The sequence below is a fragment of the Scomber scombrus genome, chromosome 11, assembly GCF_963691925.1.
Source record: "Scomber scombrus chromosome 11, fScoSco1.1, whole genome shotgun sequence".
NCBI lineage: Eukaryota > Metazoa > Chordata > Actinopteri > Scombriformes > Scombridae > Scomber > Scomber scombrus.
This window is the reverse complement of record NC_084980.1, coordinates 31,407,871-31,423,930: the sequence shown is the minus strand read 5'-3', so window position 1 is coordinate 31,423,930 and position 16,060 is coordinate 31,407,871. Positions and strand designations below refer to the sequence as shown.

Sequence of the window (16,060 nt, the reverse complement as noted above, 5' to 3'; positions counted from 1 at the left end):
CCGATATTTACAAATCAGATATTTCAGTATCGGTATGTGTCGATATCAGGCGGGGAGTTCCAGTCCTCTGAAATGAGGCCAACGAGGAAGTAACTTAAAACTGCATTCTATCAAAAGGCCACCAGGGGGCGACCGTTTTGGTGTCAAAAGGACTTCCGTCTCTATACAAGTCAATGGAGAATTCACCAACTTCTCACTTGATTTCTAACCTCAGTAAACGTTTTCAAAATGTGTTTATGGTCTCAATCGCTAGTTTAAAGCCTTCTTCAATGCAGTATGATGTTCATTTGGGACATTTTGGCCTCCCTGATTTTATATGTGACGATAAAGCAGGGTATGCATTAGGGCGTGGCTACGTGGTGATTGACAGGTTGATTGGTTCACAGGTTAAGGAAGGCGCCTCATGCTCCTCCTGATGCCCATATAAGTAGAATCCCTGTTTTTATTTTTCCCAGCATGCACCTGAAATGTTCAAGATGGCGCTGCTCAGATCCGATACTATTGGCCTCCGAGCAGCAGTCCACAAACCAATGGGTGACGTCACGGATGTTACGTCCATTTTATATACAGTCTATGGTCGATATGTATATTAAGTTCTGTAGGCAGCATTTTACGTATATTTGACCCTTTTTCTCAATTCAAGTTTAATATATGCACGTTTGTTTTTGTTTGTTCTGCATTTTTTTAATTCATAGCGAATTTTCTAATAATTATTTTTTACTCCCTAATATCGGTCGGGCTCTAGTCCAGACTTCATCACACTTTGAAAGTCTGCCGAGGCCTCGAGACGACTTCCTGCAGACTTAATTAATAATAAAGAATAATAAAAGACTTTTCTTGTATAAATTAAAGGAAGCAGTGAAGTTTAAAGTACACACACAGTAACAGAGTAACAGAGTAACAGTAACATGAGCTGTGTCCCATCACAATAACAGGATCAACATTTCAATGTATCTCCATGGAAACGATGAAGGTGGTTAGTGATGGTCTGCACACAGTGAACACATCGCTGCAGGATTCAGGCGTGAACAACATCTGGACATCATTAAAGCTGCAGGACTTCCCAAACTTTCAAAGGCAAACATGGTCCAACAGACTGGGGGGGGGGGGGCATGCAGAGATCCCAGGTTCTTATCCAGCCTCAGGAATGATTTCATTGGCCGACTTAAATCTCAGTTGGTGCATAAAAGTGTTCACACACAGAAACATCAGAGCTGCAACCAAACATTATTTTCATTATTTTCATTATTGATTTATTGACTATTAGTTTGGTTTAATCGTCTTTAAATGTCTCAATGTTCAGTTTACTGTCACAGAGGACAAAATAATCACATTTAAGGATCTGAATCAGAGAAGTTTAGCTTTAAAAATGAATAGTTGGTTATAAAGTTTGGATTCATCGATGCAGCTCTTAACGTCTCCGCTGTTCAGAAGCTGATTAATAAATCAGATTTGATCTCTTCCATCTCGTCGGTGAGGAGAAACATTGTTAACATATCGTTACTCTAATTAAAAAGATAACTGACAGCCAGCTTTAAGACTCACTTTAAGTTTCATCTCAAACAAAAACAACTATTCTACAAAAAGCTTCAGCCGACTTCAGGAAACAATGAACCTGAACTCACCACTGATGCATTCACTGCACTCTGAGTTTGACAGACTTTTAAAAAGCTAGCTTCATATTTACATGTTAGATCTTGTTTGTTAGACATTTTTGTTCCTCTTCAGTAAACAAGACACAGCATGTGAATTTGGGTCAAACAGTCAGTTTCTTTTGGAGCGATCAGACTCTCCTTCGGTCGGGGAATGTGAAAAACCACAACGTGCTCTGAAGGAATGAATTAAAAAATAAAAAAGCTGGATTCATTCAGTTAAACTGTCTGAAGCTCAGTGTTCAGGTTCGATGTTTAAAGATTTCTGATTAAAGGTGCAAAAACGTCCACAAACTGCTTCCCAGTAAACTCTCTGGATGTTCCCCAGTTAAATGGAATAAAGCTCAGTAACGTTGCTCCATTAAACGAGTGTAACAGCGTCTGATCCACAGGAAGTTAAAGTAACAGTTTCAGTATAAAGGCATTCATACCACACCACAAAGTAAAAGCACCGTTCTCTCACTGATCCTCCTCACAGATTCACACTAACACTTTAATGCAGGAACGTCACAGCGAGGACGACGTGATTCAGCTTTAAAATGTTTCAAATGATGACGAATGCCAACGAGGATAAAAACACTAATGTTCATTCATCCTATTAATATTAATTAAAAACCTTTAAAACCTTCAGATTTCAGTCAGTAACAGCTGTGATTGTCCCAGCCAGGTGGAGTCACCATGGAAACTAAGGACAAACCCATGTGGGACTAGGGTTGCAAAAATCTGGGAATTTACAAAGTTGGAAACTTTCGATGGGAATTAGCGGAAATAACGTGGAAATGTACAAAGTTGCGTGTTAGACTTTAACAGAGAAGTTAAATGTTTTAGAAAAAAACGTCTTGCAGCTTAATGTTGGTTAAAACCAGGCGGGGAGCTCCGGTCCTCTGCAATGAGGCCAACGCGGAAGTAACTTAAAACTGCATTCTATCAAAAGGCCACCAGGGGGCGACCGTTTTGGTGTCAAAAGGACTTCCGTCTCTATACAAGTCAATGGAGAATTCACCAACTTCTCACTTGATTTCTAACCTCAGTAAACGTTTTCAAAATGTGTTTATGGTCTCAATCGCTAGTTTAAAGCCTTCTTCAATGCAGTATGATGTTCATTTGGGACATTTTGGCCTCCCTGATTTTATATGTGACGATAAAGCAGGGTATGCATTAGGGCGTGGCTACGTGGTGATTGACAGGTTGATTGGTTCACAGGTTCAGGAGGGCGCCTCATGCTCCTCCTGATGCCCATATAAGTAGAATCCCTGTTTTTATTTTTCCCAGCATGCACCTGAAATTTTCAAGCTGGCGTTGTATACAGTTGGTTCCTGTTAATTCCCATAGAAGGTTTCCTGACATTTAACCAGAGATTTATCGGACATGTTCCCTCCCTTGCAGCCCATATTTAACCCTCGTGGTCCCACATGGCTGCGTTCTTATTTCTGATGAGTTTTAACGTTTAAAGCTTTAACTTTACTTTCTGAATATAAGACAACGTTTGTTTCAGCGGCTGCTTTAATAAAAACTGTGACGGTCGTCCTGATGGGAAGTTTCCTGAGATAGTTTCATCTTCATCCTTCGTCACAGCAGACTGTTGGTGTCTGAACTCATCTGGGTTAAAACTGAGAATCTCTCTTTCCTTTTACAAAGAAATATGATCTGATCAGCTGGTGTAACGCCGACTTCTTCCAAACATCATTGACTGAATCAAACATCGTCTTATATTCGTGTCGCTGCAGGAATCGGTTATAAAAAGTCGAGTTCTGACGATAGAATAATAAAAATCTGACTGATTATAACAAGTAATAATCATATTCAGACATCTTGACATCTCTGGTTCAAACAGCACAGAGGCAGCTCAGCTCACAGGAAGTTTCTGATTGGCTGACAGGTGACGGGTGTGATATTCATAATAACTCAGGCATTCGTCATCATTGAGACATTTTAAAGACGAGTCGCTCTGTGAATCAGCAGAAGTTCAAACTAAAGGCACAGCTGACTGAACTCAGACGGTCAGACTGTAGAAACGTCACTCAGTCACTCGCTCGTCTGTTGGTCAAATAAATACGTGGAAGGTAAAAGGAGGAAGAGGTTCGGTCCTCTTTAAACTCGTTAGTTCGTACTGCCGCTCCGTTAAGACATTTGGTTTGTATCAATGGACCCGTTAACGGAGAGAACGCCGCCGCTCGTCTCTGTTTTCATCGTTTAAAGTGACGACATCGCCGTTCGTCCCTCCGGCTCCGACGGACAGCTCTGAGATTTGGCAGCTGGTAGATTTTGGTTGTGACGGGCGGCGGGAGGCTTTAACAGAGGGGGGGGGGGGGGGAGGGGACGGTGGCCCTGCAGGGTCACCAGTAGAAGGAGCGGGACAGGAAGTTGGCGGCGGCGCCCAGCCAGGTGGCTCCATCACCACCGGTTCCCACCCGGGTCACCGCCTTGTCCGGATCCTGAGACGGACTCTCTTCCTCCGGCAGGTAGTCGGGCAGATCCACGTTCTGCTCCACCGATACAGAGCCGTCCTCCGAAAACGGGATCAACACCTGAAGACACGGACAGGAAGTCACTGTGCAGGTAAACACTGTGGGGAGGGGGGGGGTTCTCTTTTTCTGTGATTTATTTTGGTCTTTATTAATTATTTTCCAAAAAGAATGCACATAGAAATAATTAAATAAATAACAATAAAGCTTTAAATCAAAAAGAAAACAAAACATTAATTGTTAGTTGTTGTCACTCTGTGAATAACAGGGCTCATAGAAGTAGTAAATCAATCAATCAATCAATCAGTCAATCAATCAATCTTTATTTATAAAGCGCCAAATCACAACGAAGTAATCTCAAGGCTCTTTCCACGTAGAGCAGGTCTAAACCGACCTCTTCAGGTTTAATTTAAAGAGACCCAACATTCACACATGAGCAGCACTTGGTGACAGTGGAGAGAAAAAACTCCCTTTAAACAAGAAGAAACCTCAGAACCAGAACCAGACCCATGGAAGTGGTAAAGACCATAAAGTTTGGGTGAAACAGATTTAGTTTGTGACTCAGTGACCCAATGGCTGTGACTCTGCTGCCACCTGCTGGTAGGAACCGTTACTGCAGCGTATTCATCACTGGTTAGATTCTGCTGTTAATCTTGTGTGTGACTTTTAATGTCGCTGTGCAATATTAGTATTTCATGTATAATATATATATATAATATCCATATATATATATTTTCTTCACTTTAATCTGAGCAACAACAATGTAACCTCTGGTTTATTACCATTCAATACTAATATTACTGTTGTGCTGTAAATAATGTCAGAATTATTATTATTATATATTTCTACTGTTATTGTTTTTCATACTTATTTATTCTTTATTCTTTGTTATTGCTGCTCTTCTATTTTTATTCTCCACTTGCTGCTGGAATAATGAAAATGTCTAATAAAGGAATATCTGATCTGATGTGTAGGAATATATGGATGGATAGATATATAGATGGATATATGGATAGATGGATGGATGGATGGATGGATGGATGGATGGATAGATAGATAGATAGATAGATAGATAGATAGATAGATAGATAGATAGATGGATAGATGGATAGATAGATAGATAGATAGATAGATAGATAGATAGATAGATAGAATGATAGAAGGATAGATCAGCACTCTAACTGACCTCGTCTCCGTTCTCTCCTTTCATCACCTGCTGAGCCGTCATCACCTCCGTAGACGCGATCGCAGACGCCAAAGCCTGAGAAGAACACTTCCTGTTATCTACAGATTATTGATCAGTACAGTTACCGATCCTCTCCCAGTTACTGTGGTTACCGGTCCTCTCCCAGTTACTGTGGTTACCGGTCCTCTCCCAGTTACTCTGGTTACCGGTCCTCTCCCAGTTAATCTGGTTACCGGTCCTCTCCCAGTTACCCTGGTTACCGGTCTTCTCCCAGTTACTCTGGTTACCGGTCCTCTCCCAGTTACTCTGGTTACTGGTCCTCTCCCAGTTGCCCTGGTTACTGGTCCTCTCCCAGTTACTCTGGTTACCGGTCCTCTCCCAGTTACTCTGGTTACTGGTCCTCTCCCAGTTGCCCTGGTTACTGGTCCTCTCCCAGTTACTCTGGTTACCGGTCTTCTCCCAAATTACTCTGGTTACTAGTCCTCTCCCAGTTACCCTGTTTACTGGTCCTCTCCCAGTTGCCACGGTTACTGGTCCTCTCTATAACTCCAACCCTCGGTGTCATGGCTGTTCTTTCTTTCTAAATTAAAATTTGACTTCAAAACTTTTCTCTGCTTTGTTTTTTTGTTTAGTTTCTGTAACTAAAGTTTCCTTTGGTCTGTGAAGAAAGGGTTAGGGTTAGCTCCACTTAAATAAAACCTGTTGTTGTTATTATTATTATTATTATGGTTTTTTTTAAAGATTTTCTCTGGCATAGACGCCTTTATTTGAAAGTAGAGAGACAGGAAATTACGGGAGAGAGAGGGGGGTGTGACATGCAGAAAGGTCCGCCGGCCGGGAATCGAACCGGGGTCCGCTGCGTACATGGCATGCGCTCTAAACCACTCGACCACCTGCGCGCCCATTATTATTATTGTTATTATTATTATTATTATTGTTATTATTATTATTATTGTTGTTATTATTACTGTTATTATTGTTAGAGCTGGTTCTGGTCTCACCTCGGCCTTCAGGTCCGAGCGGATCCTAACGATGCATCTCTTCACAGCCATCTGGAAGGTGAAGCTGATCACTCCTCTGATCTTCAGCAGAGCTTCTTCACACAGACTCCTGCGACTCTGAAACCACAACACATGATAACAATGTAAACAAGACCTCAGATGAAGGAGTGAATGAATAAATGAGTGAATGAATAAATGAATGAGTGAATAAAAGAATGAGTGAATGAATAAATGAATGAATGTGTGAATAAATGAATGAGTGAATAAATGAATGAGTGAATGAATGAGTGAATTAATAAATGAATGTGTGAATAAATGAATGAGTGAATGAATAAATGAGTAAATGAATGAGTGAGTGAGTGAATGAATGAGTGAATGAATAAATGAGTGAATGAATAAATGAGTGAATGAATGAGTGAATGAATAAATGAGTGAATGAGTGAATGAATGAGTGAATGAATGAATGAATGAGTGAATAAATGAATGAATGAATGAATGAGTGAACTCACAGAGTCGTCCAGCCCGTCGATGTGCAGGATCACAGTCTTCGCTCTCTTGTTGCTCGAGCCGAGAAAGAACTGAGCTTTTTTGTGTCCGCTGACGGCCTCGGCGCCGGTCTCTGGGTCGGCGGCGCCGGACGCCTGCAGCAGCTCGTAGATCTCTGACGCCAGCAGCTTCGTCTCCCCCGGAGTCGTCGACCTGAGACACGGAACCACTCATTACTTCATGATTCATTCATAATGGAAATAATGAGGAGGAGTTAAAGTTGTCTCACTTCTGCATGACGTTCTGCAGACTCAGCATCATCCCCAGCTCGCCCTTCAGCTTCTCCTGATTGGCTCTGCACTCCGCCAGGTAACGCACCGCCTGGGACAGCGACCAATCAGAGAGCAGATGGTCAGACAGATACACAGACTGAGCAATGATGAAGATTTTAGATTTGAGTCTTTTTAAAATCTGTTCATGCGTCACTTCAGAAGTTTGAATTATTTTTTTTCAGGCTGTTTAAATTCTCAGTTTGTCTCCATGTGGTTTATTTAAATTTAAAGGGTTAAAATGTGAAAATAAACGTATGAATAACTTGCACACATTCTTTTTTTGTGGACCCAGCATCAAATTTCTGCTTATAACCCATTTTTAGAGAATATATTAGAGGATTATGGCAAAAATGTCTAAGTGGTGTAACCATAAAAACTTTGTACCAAATAATTCAACTTGCTTAAAAACAGTAAATTGTCAATAAAAGACCATATCAACTAGTTTGGCATGATCTTACATTATAACTTTATATTAAATGAAGGTAATGGAATACAATTGTTCTACATATTACATTTACTCTGGGGAAGCATGGAGATCAGGAACCTGCTTTCTTTCTTTCTCCTCTTCCTCCTCCCTTTCTTTCTCAACTTCCTCCTTTCTTTCTTTCTCCTCTTCCTCCTTTGTCATCTTCCTCCTTTCTTTCTTTCTTTCTCCTCTTCCTCCTCCCTTTCGTTCTCCTCTTCCTCCTTTATCTTTCTTTCTCCTCTTCCTCCCTTTATCTTTCATTCTCCTCTTCCTCCCTTTATCTTTCATTCTCCTCTTCATCCACTTTCTTTCTTTCCTCCTTTCTTTCTTTCTCTCTAGGTGGATATGTAATATGTATCATTCTTTTGTGGTTACACCATTTGACATTTTCAGGAGCATTCAGTCTTACTTGTGGTATAAAATGGTGCAAATGTCATTTCAAATGATATAAAACCAACAAAAATACTAAATGTACATTTTAACAAACCTGATGCTGCTTTTAAAACTAGTTTAACTGATTTATGAATTCATCATCTTACCAACACTTATTTATCTCTGACCCACGTTCCTCTTGTTCAGACTGACTAATAAAAGATGCCGTTTAAAACTAGTTTTTAAGATCTGTTTAAGGTCTTTTTCTGAATTCATCCATTTATAAAACCATTATTAAAACAATAAAACCTTAATTACACATTGATGCAGTTTTCTCTCATTGATCTTTATTTAATATATTGAATATATTGAACTGGGTGTAACTCGGACGTCCATGATGTCTTGCTGCGGAGCCACTGAGTAAAAAAATACTAAATGTACATTTTAACAAACCTGATGCTGCTTTTAAATCTAGTTATATCCATCCATCTATATCCAATAACATTCATGTACTATTAATGCATTCAGTAACCTACACTTCTTCCCCGGAGTTGTCTGTGCTTTCTCATCTCACAGGCAATCTGGGCCTGTAGACGTCCGGATGACAGATTCCAGTCCCGGACCTTCTAGCTTCAATGTTTATTTTCTATGTGCTTCTCTCTCTCTCCTATTCTTCCTCTCTCTCCCCTCTACCCCAACCGGTCGAGGCAGATGGCCGCCCACTTTGAGCCTGGTTCTGCCTGAGGTTTCTTCCTGTTAAAAGGGAGTTTTTTCTTGCCATTGTCGCTAAATGCTTGCTCATGTGGGAATGTTGGGTCTCTTTATAAATTAAAACTTGAAGAGTACGGTTTAGAACCTGCTCTATGTGTAAAGTGCCTTGAGATAACTTTGTTGTGATTTGGCGCTATACAAATAAAGATTGATTGATTGATTGATTGATTTAACTGATTTATGAATTCATCATCTTACCAACACTTATTTATCTCTGAGCCTGATTCCTCCTGTTCATACTGACTACAGTCTATATGTATGGATGTGTAATGAATCCTGTGGGCTCACCAGCAGAGCGGAGTAGACCACCTGTGGGTTGGGATGGTCCAGAAACAGGATGAGGCCCGGCAGGCAGCCCTGGTCCTGGACGATGGCTCTGCGGTTCATCGGGTCAGCGGCCAGATCTCTCAGCTGGTTTACGACAGCCAGAGCGTCCGGCTCCACACTCATCATGGCTGCTGCTCACCCATCCACCGACACACACCTGGTACACACACACACACACACACACACACCTGTTAGACACACACACCTGGTACACACACACACACACACACCTGTTAGACACACACACACACACACCTGGTACACACACACACCTGGTACACACACACACACACACACACACACACACACCTGGTACACACACACACACACACACACACACACCTGTTAGACACACACACCTGGTACACACACACACACACACCTGTTAGACACACACACACACACCTGGTACACACACACACCTGGTACACACACACACACACACCTGGTACACACACACACACACCTGTTAGACACACACACCTGGTACACACACACCTGTTATACATACACACACACACACACACACACACACACACACACACACACACACACACACACACACGCCTGTTAAACCGTCACACGCCTGGTACACACACACACACACACACACACACACACACACACACACACACACACACACACACACACACACACACACACACACACACCTGTTACACCGACACACACCTGGTACACACACACACACACCTGTAATACACACACACCTACACACCTGTTACACACAAACACCTGTTACACACACACGCCTACACACCTGTTACACACACACGCCTACACACCTGTTACACACACACGCCTACACACCTGTTACACACACACACCTACACACCTGTTACACACACACACACACACACACACACCTGTTACACACACGTTACCTACACACACACACACACACACACACACACACACACACACACACACACACACACACACACACACACACACACACACACACACACACACCTGTTATACACACACACACCTGTTATACACACACACACACCTGTTATACACACACACACACACCTGTTATACACACACACACACACACACACACACACACACACACACACACACACACACACACACACACACACACACACACACACACACACACACACAGAGTAATAACAGCTTTAACCGGCACGCGGCTCACCTCTCTCCGGTTAGCTTTTCCTCCGTTAACCGACCGGAAACGAGCTGTTAGCGGCTGCAGCAGATCACGTGACTCAGAGTCAATCAGAGCTCAGAGTAAATATGAAACAGTTAGTGGAGCTGTTAGTCCCGGTAAGTCCCGGTTTGTACCGTTTATACCGACCGGACACACCGGGCCGTTCTTCCTGCTGGAAAGAGACCACGGCGGTGACGTCGCTACACCGCGCCTCATGATTGGATGGCGAGCGGCCACCTTATGTTCACGACCAATGAGCTGCTCCGTTGTTGGAGTTAAAGGTCCCGAACTGCACGAGCAGCTTTAGAGCTTCACAACAAAACATGAAAACACGTTTGTGTCATATTTAACGAATAGAGCTGTAATATTCAGAGAGTAGAGCTGTAATATTTAGACAATAGAGCTGTAATATTCATAGAATAGAGCTGTAACATTTAGAGAATAGAGCTGTAATATTTAGAGAGAATAGAGCTGTAATATTCAGAGAGAATAGAGCTGTAATATTCAGAGAGTAGAGCTGTAATATTTAGACAATAGAGCTGTAATATTCATAGAATAGAGCTGTAACATTTAGAGAATAGAGCTGTAATATTTAGACAATAGAGCTGTAATATTCATAGAATAGAGCTGTAACATTTAGAGAATAGAGCTGTAATATTTAGAGAGAATAGAGCTGTAATATTCAGAGAGAATAGAGCTGTAATATTCAGAGAATATAGCTGTAATATTCAGAGAGAATAGAGCTGTAATATTCAGAGAATAGAGCTGTAATATTCATAGAATAGAGCTGTAACATTTAGAGAATAGAGCTGTAATATTTAGAGAGAATAGAGCTGTAATATTTAGAGAGAATAGAGCTGTAATATTCATAGAATAGAGCTGTAATATTCATAGAATAGAGCTGTAACATTTAGAGAATAGAGCTGTAATATTTAGAGAGAATAGAGCTGTAATATTTAGAGAGAATAGAGCTGTAATATTCATAGAATAGAGCTGTAATATTCAGAGAATAGAGCTGTAACATTTAGAGAATAGAGCTGTAATATTTAGAGAGAATAGAGCTGTAATATTTAGAGAGAATAGAGCTGTAATATTCAGAGAATAGAGCTGTAATATTCAGAGAGAATAGAGCTGTAATATTCATAGAATAGAGCTGTAATATTCATAGAATAGAGCTGTAACATTTAAAGAATAGAGCTGTAATATTTAGAGAGAATAGAGCTGTAATATTCAGAGAGAATAGAGCTGTAATATTCAGAGAATAGAGCTGTAATATTTAGAGAGTAGAGCTGTAATATGTAGACAATAGAGCTGTAATATTTAGAGAGAATAGAGCTGTAACATTTAGAGAATAGAGCTGTAATATTCAGAGAATAGAGCTTTAATATTTAGAGAATAGAGCTGTAATATTCATAGAATAGAGCTGTAATATTCATAGAATAGAGCTGTAACATTTAGAGAATAGAGCTGTAATATTTAGAGAGAATAGAGCTGTAATATTTAGAGAGAATAGAGCTGTAATATTCAGAGAGAATAGAGCTGTAATATTCAGAGAATAGAGCTGTAATATTCATAGAATAGAGCTGTAATATTCAGAGAATAGAGCTGTAATATTCAGAGAGAATAGAGCTGTAATATTCAGAGAATAGAGCTGTAATATTCAGAGACAACAGAGCTGTAATATTTAGAGAATAGAGCTGTAATATTTAGAGAGAATAGAGCTGTAATATTCAGAGACAACAGAGCTGTAATATTTAGAGAATAGAGCTGTAATATTTAGAGAGAATAGAGCTGTAATATTCAGAGAGAATAGAGCTGTAATATTCAGAGAATAGAGCTGTAATATTTAGAGAATAGAGCTGTAATATTTCGAGAGAATAGAGCTGTAATATTCAGAGAGAATAGAGCTGTAATATTAAGAGAGAATAGAGCTGTAATATTTAGAGAGAATAGAGCTGTAATATTTCGAGAGAATAGAGCTGTAATATTTAGAGAGAATAGAGCTGTAATATTCAGAGAGAATAGAGCTTTAATATTCAGAGAATAGAGCTGTAATATTCATAGAATAGAGTTGTAATATTCATAGAATAGAGCTGTCATATTTAGAGAAAATAGAGCTGTAATATTCAGAGAGAATAGAGCTGTAATATTCAGAGAGAATAGAGCTGTAATATTCAGAGAGAATAGAGCTGTAATATTCATAGAATAGAGCTGTAATATTTAGAGAGAATAGAGCTGTCATATTTAGAGAGAATAGAGCTGTAATATTCATAGAATAGAGCTGTAATATTTAGAGAGAATAGAGCTGTAATATTTAGAGAGAATAGAGCTGTAATATTCAGAGAATAGAGCTGTAATATTCAGAGAATAGAGCTGTAATATTCATAGAATAGAGTTGTAATATTCATAGAATAGAGCTGTCATATTTAGAGAGAATAGAGCTGTAATATTCAGAGACAATAGAGCTGTAATATTTAGAGAATAGAGCTGTAATATTTAGAGAGAATAGAGCTGTAATATTCAGAGAGAATAGAGCTGTAATATTCAGAGAATAGAGCTGTAATATTTAGAGAATAGAGCTGTAATATTTCGAGAGAATAGAGCTGTAATATTCAGAGAGAATAGAGCTGTAATATTAAGAGAGAATAGAGCTGTAATATTTAGAGAGAATAGAGCTGTAATATTTCGAGAGAATAGAGCTGTAATATTTAGAGAGAATAGAGCTGTAATATTCACAGAGAATAGATCTTTAATATTCAGAGAATAGAGCTGTAATATTCATAGAATAGAGTTGTAATATTCATAGAATAGAGCTGTCATATTTAGAGAGAATAGAGCTGTAATATTCAGAGAGAATAGAGCTGTAATATTCAGAGAGAATAGAGCTGTAATATTCAGAGAGAATAGAGCTGTAATATTCATAGAATAGAGCTGTAATATTTAGAGAGAATAGAGCTGTAATATTCAGAGAGAATAGAGCTGTAATATTCATAGAATAGAGCTGTCATATTTAGAGAGAATAGAGCTGTAATATTCATAGAATAGAGCTGTAATATTCAGAGAGAATAGAGCTGTAATATTTAGTGAATAGTTTTAGTTAGTAACAGTATGAATCAGATTAATTGTTAATATTTTCAGATTTACAGAAATGTGTTTTCATGTTTTGTTGTGAAGCTCTAAAGCTGCTCGTGCAGTTCGGGACCTTTAACTCCAACAACGGAGCAGCTCATTGGTCGGTGACATCAGGTGGCCGCTCGCCATCCAATCATGAGGCGCGGTGTAGCGACGTCACCGCCGTGGTCTCTTTCCAACAGGAAGAACGGCCCGGTGTGTTCCGGTCGGTATAAACGGGACTTACCGGGACTAACCGGGACTTACCGGGACTAACAGCGCCACTAACGCGGTTATATTGACTGTGAGCTCCGCTGGAGTCGGGAGGAGAAGCAGGAAGTAACCTGCAGACAGAAGGTAGATGTTTCAGGTATCTGAACTTTGCTGACTCTTTATTTACTTTTCCTCCCTCTGAACACAAACATCTGGACTTTCTGCTCCTCACTAACAGCCTCGTTACTAGTTAATAAAAGCAGTGATGACGTAATGTTATTAACCTCTGAGCAGCAGGAAGACTATATGAACCTGAGCTCTGTGCTCACTTTACAACACCACTCATATTATATTATATATATTATATATTATATTATATAACAGCAGTCTGTGACAGTGAGGAGAGATTAACACGTTATACTCAGCAGTGGTGCTTCTAGGATCTGAGGGGCAAAGAAGCCCACTGACCCCCCCCCCCCCCCCATGTTTATATTATATATTTATACATTTATTATATATATATATATGTTCTGTCTGAGACTTGGACTGTGTCCAGTGATGTTTTTCTGTGCAGGTTGTTAATAAAACAGGAAAACCTTTTTCATTTTGCAGAATTATCAGGAGGTAAAAATAAATGTTTACTTTTATACTTCGGTTCATTTCAGAGCCTGAACTTTCTGATTGTTACTGAGTAAAGGAGTTGAATCAGTACTTCTACTTTTAGTCTGTTTTACACCAGTATCTGAACTTTTACTAAAGTTCTTCTTCTGTTTTCTTTAATAACTTTCAGACTTTAATGTGAAGAAGAAGACGACGAAGAAGAAGAAGCAGCAGAAGAAGAAGAGGTCCTCCTGCTAGCAGTTAGCCTGTTAGCTGCCCCGTAATGGCGGAGCTTAACCGGCAGCTGCAGGAGTACCTGCTGCAGTCTAAAGGCGGGAAGACCGGGTCCCAGTCCGGCTCCAGCACCGCGGTGGACATGGACGGCGTCGAGCCGGTTTCGGGAAGCTGGTTCGGGCGCTGGTCCAGCCCGTGGTCCGGCGGCTCGGCCGGGCAGAGCTCCGGGAGCAGCGGCGGCGTTTCCTGGCCGTGGTGGTCGGAGCCGGACCCGTGTCTGCCGGGCATGAGTCGGCGCCAGCGGCTGGTCGCCTCCGCGGTGTGCGGCGTGTTTTCCTCACTGTGTTTCGCTCTGTCCGCGCTGTACGCACCGCTGCTGCTGCTGTACGCACGCAAGTTCGCGCTGCTGTGGTCGCTCGGGTCGCTGTTCGCCCTGGCGGCGGTGGCGGTGCTGCGGGGCCCCAGCAGGCTGGCCGCCGCCCTGCCCACCTCCCCCGGGGCCGCCGTGTACCTGTGCGCCCTCATCGGGACTCTGTACGCGGCGCTGAGCCTCCACAGCACCGTGCTCACCGCGCTGGGAGCCGCGCTGCAGGTGGCGGTGATCCTCGGCTGCTTGGTGTCGCTGCTGCCGGGCGGCAGCGCCGGGCTCCGCTTCATGGGCGGCATGGCGGCGTCCGCCCTCAAACGCACCGTCACCGGGAAGACCATGGCGATCTGACCGAGAGCCAGAGACCAGACACTGCTCACGGAGAGCCGGCAGGTCAGACGCCCGTCAGTGGGCCGGGGGCCTCCGGGGGCCGCCGAAGTCTTCCAGGGGCCCCGGTTTAACCAGGACTCTGCTGCGGCTCCACACAGAAACATGAATGATGTAATCAGACTGATTATTGATTATTGGCTGCTGGGAGTCCATCACTGAGGACCAAACTGACAATCTGACACTTTATTTTGTATTTTAATCAGTAAACTTGTTTGTTGTTAATACAAGAAATAAAAAAGTCAACATGAGGCTCTGAGTGTTTTAACTGATTAAACTTTGATCTCTAGCTGGATCACAGGACTCTGAACTGTACTCAGATCCTTTACTGCAGATAAAACTACAATATTCCCGTCTGTACTGTAGTAGAGGAGAAAGTATCAACAGGTGAAATATTACAGTAAATATTTACGTCACTGATCAGAAGACAAACCCTCACCCTTTCATTACATTAAACATGAGGCTCTGTGTGTTTCTCTGTGTAAAGTCTGATCGTAGGTTTTCATTTGAAACTGTAACTGATTAAATTAAACTTTGACAGCGACGCCAGTTCGAATCCCAGCCGGATTGCTGCATGTCACCCCCCCCCCCCTCCCCTCTGGACAAAAAACCTAAAAAAATAAATTAAACTTTGATCTCAAACAGGATCACATGACTCTGAACTATGTATTCAGAGAACAGAGCTGTAATATTTGGAAGTTATGAAACAGTGAGTTGTGTACCAGCAGGTGGCAGCATCGTCACAGTGACACTAGATTAGAGTCCCAGGCAGAACTTTTCATGTTGCAGCTTCTGGCTGAGAATTAAAGTCTTGATAAAGTTGCTTCTAGTGCAATGGTCTCCTTTTACTGCTACAGCTGCCAGTACTGCATACTACATCACTATAATACTG

At 41.4% G+C, this 16,060-nt stretch overlaps 2 protein-coding genes across 3 annotated transcripts; one reads left to right on the top strand and one right to left on the bottom strand.

Annotated features, from left to right (window-relative positions):
- Positions 1–2,766: 2,766 nt before the first annotated feature.
- On the bottom strand, positions 2,767–10,400 carry LOC133991167 (armadillo repeat-containing protein 1-like). The gene is made up of 7 exons (XM_062429639.1): positions 10,242–10,400; positions 9,020–9,215; positions 7,080–7,171; positions 6,814–7,003; positions 6,305–6,421; positions 5,304–5,378; positions 2,767–4,180 (listed from the first exon to the last, which is right to left on the bottom strand). The coding sequence occupies exons 2-7, from the start codon at positions 9,182–9,184 to the stop codon at positions 3,989–3,991; spliced, it is 831 nt and encodes a 276-aa protein (XP_062285623.1). The 5' UTR covers positions 9,185–9,215; positions 10,242–10,400; the 3' UTR covers positions 2,767–3,988.
- A 3,175-nt stretch (positions 10,401–13,575) lies between these two features.
- On the top strand, positions 13,576–15,266 carry LOC133991178 (vesicle transport protein SFT2C-like). 2 transcript variants are annotated; one of them, XM_062429667.1, is made up of 2 exons: positions 13,576–13,724; positions 14,371–15,266. In XM_062429667.1, the coding sequence occupies exon 2, from the start codon at positions 14,464–14,466 to the stop codon at positions 15,130–15,132; it is 669 nt and encodes a 222-aa protein (XP_062285651.1). In that variant the 5' UTR covers positions 13,576–13,724; positions 14,371–14,463; the 3' UTR covers positions 15,133–15,266. The 2 variants fall into 2 exon arrangements, with proteins under 2 accessions (XP_062285651.1, XP_062285650.1); XM_062429666.1 differs by having other exon boundaries at positions 13,577–13,737.
- The last annotated feature ends 794 nt before the right edge of the window (positions 15,267–16,060 follow it).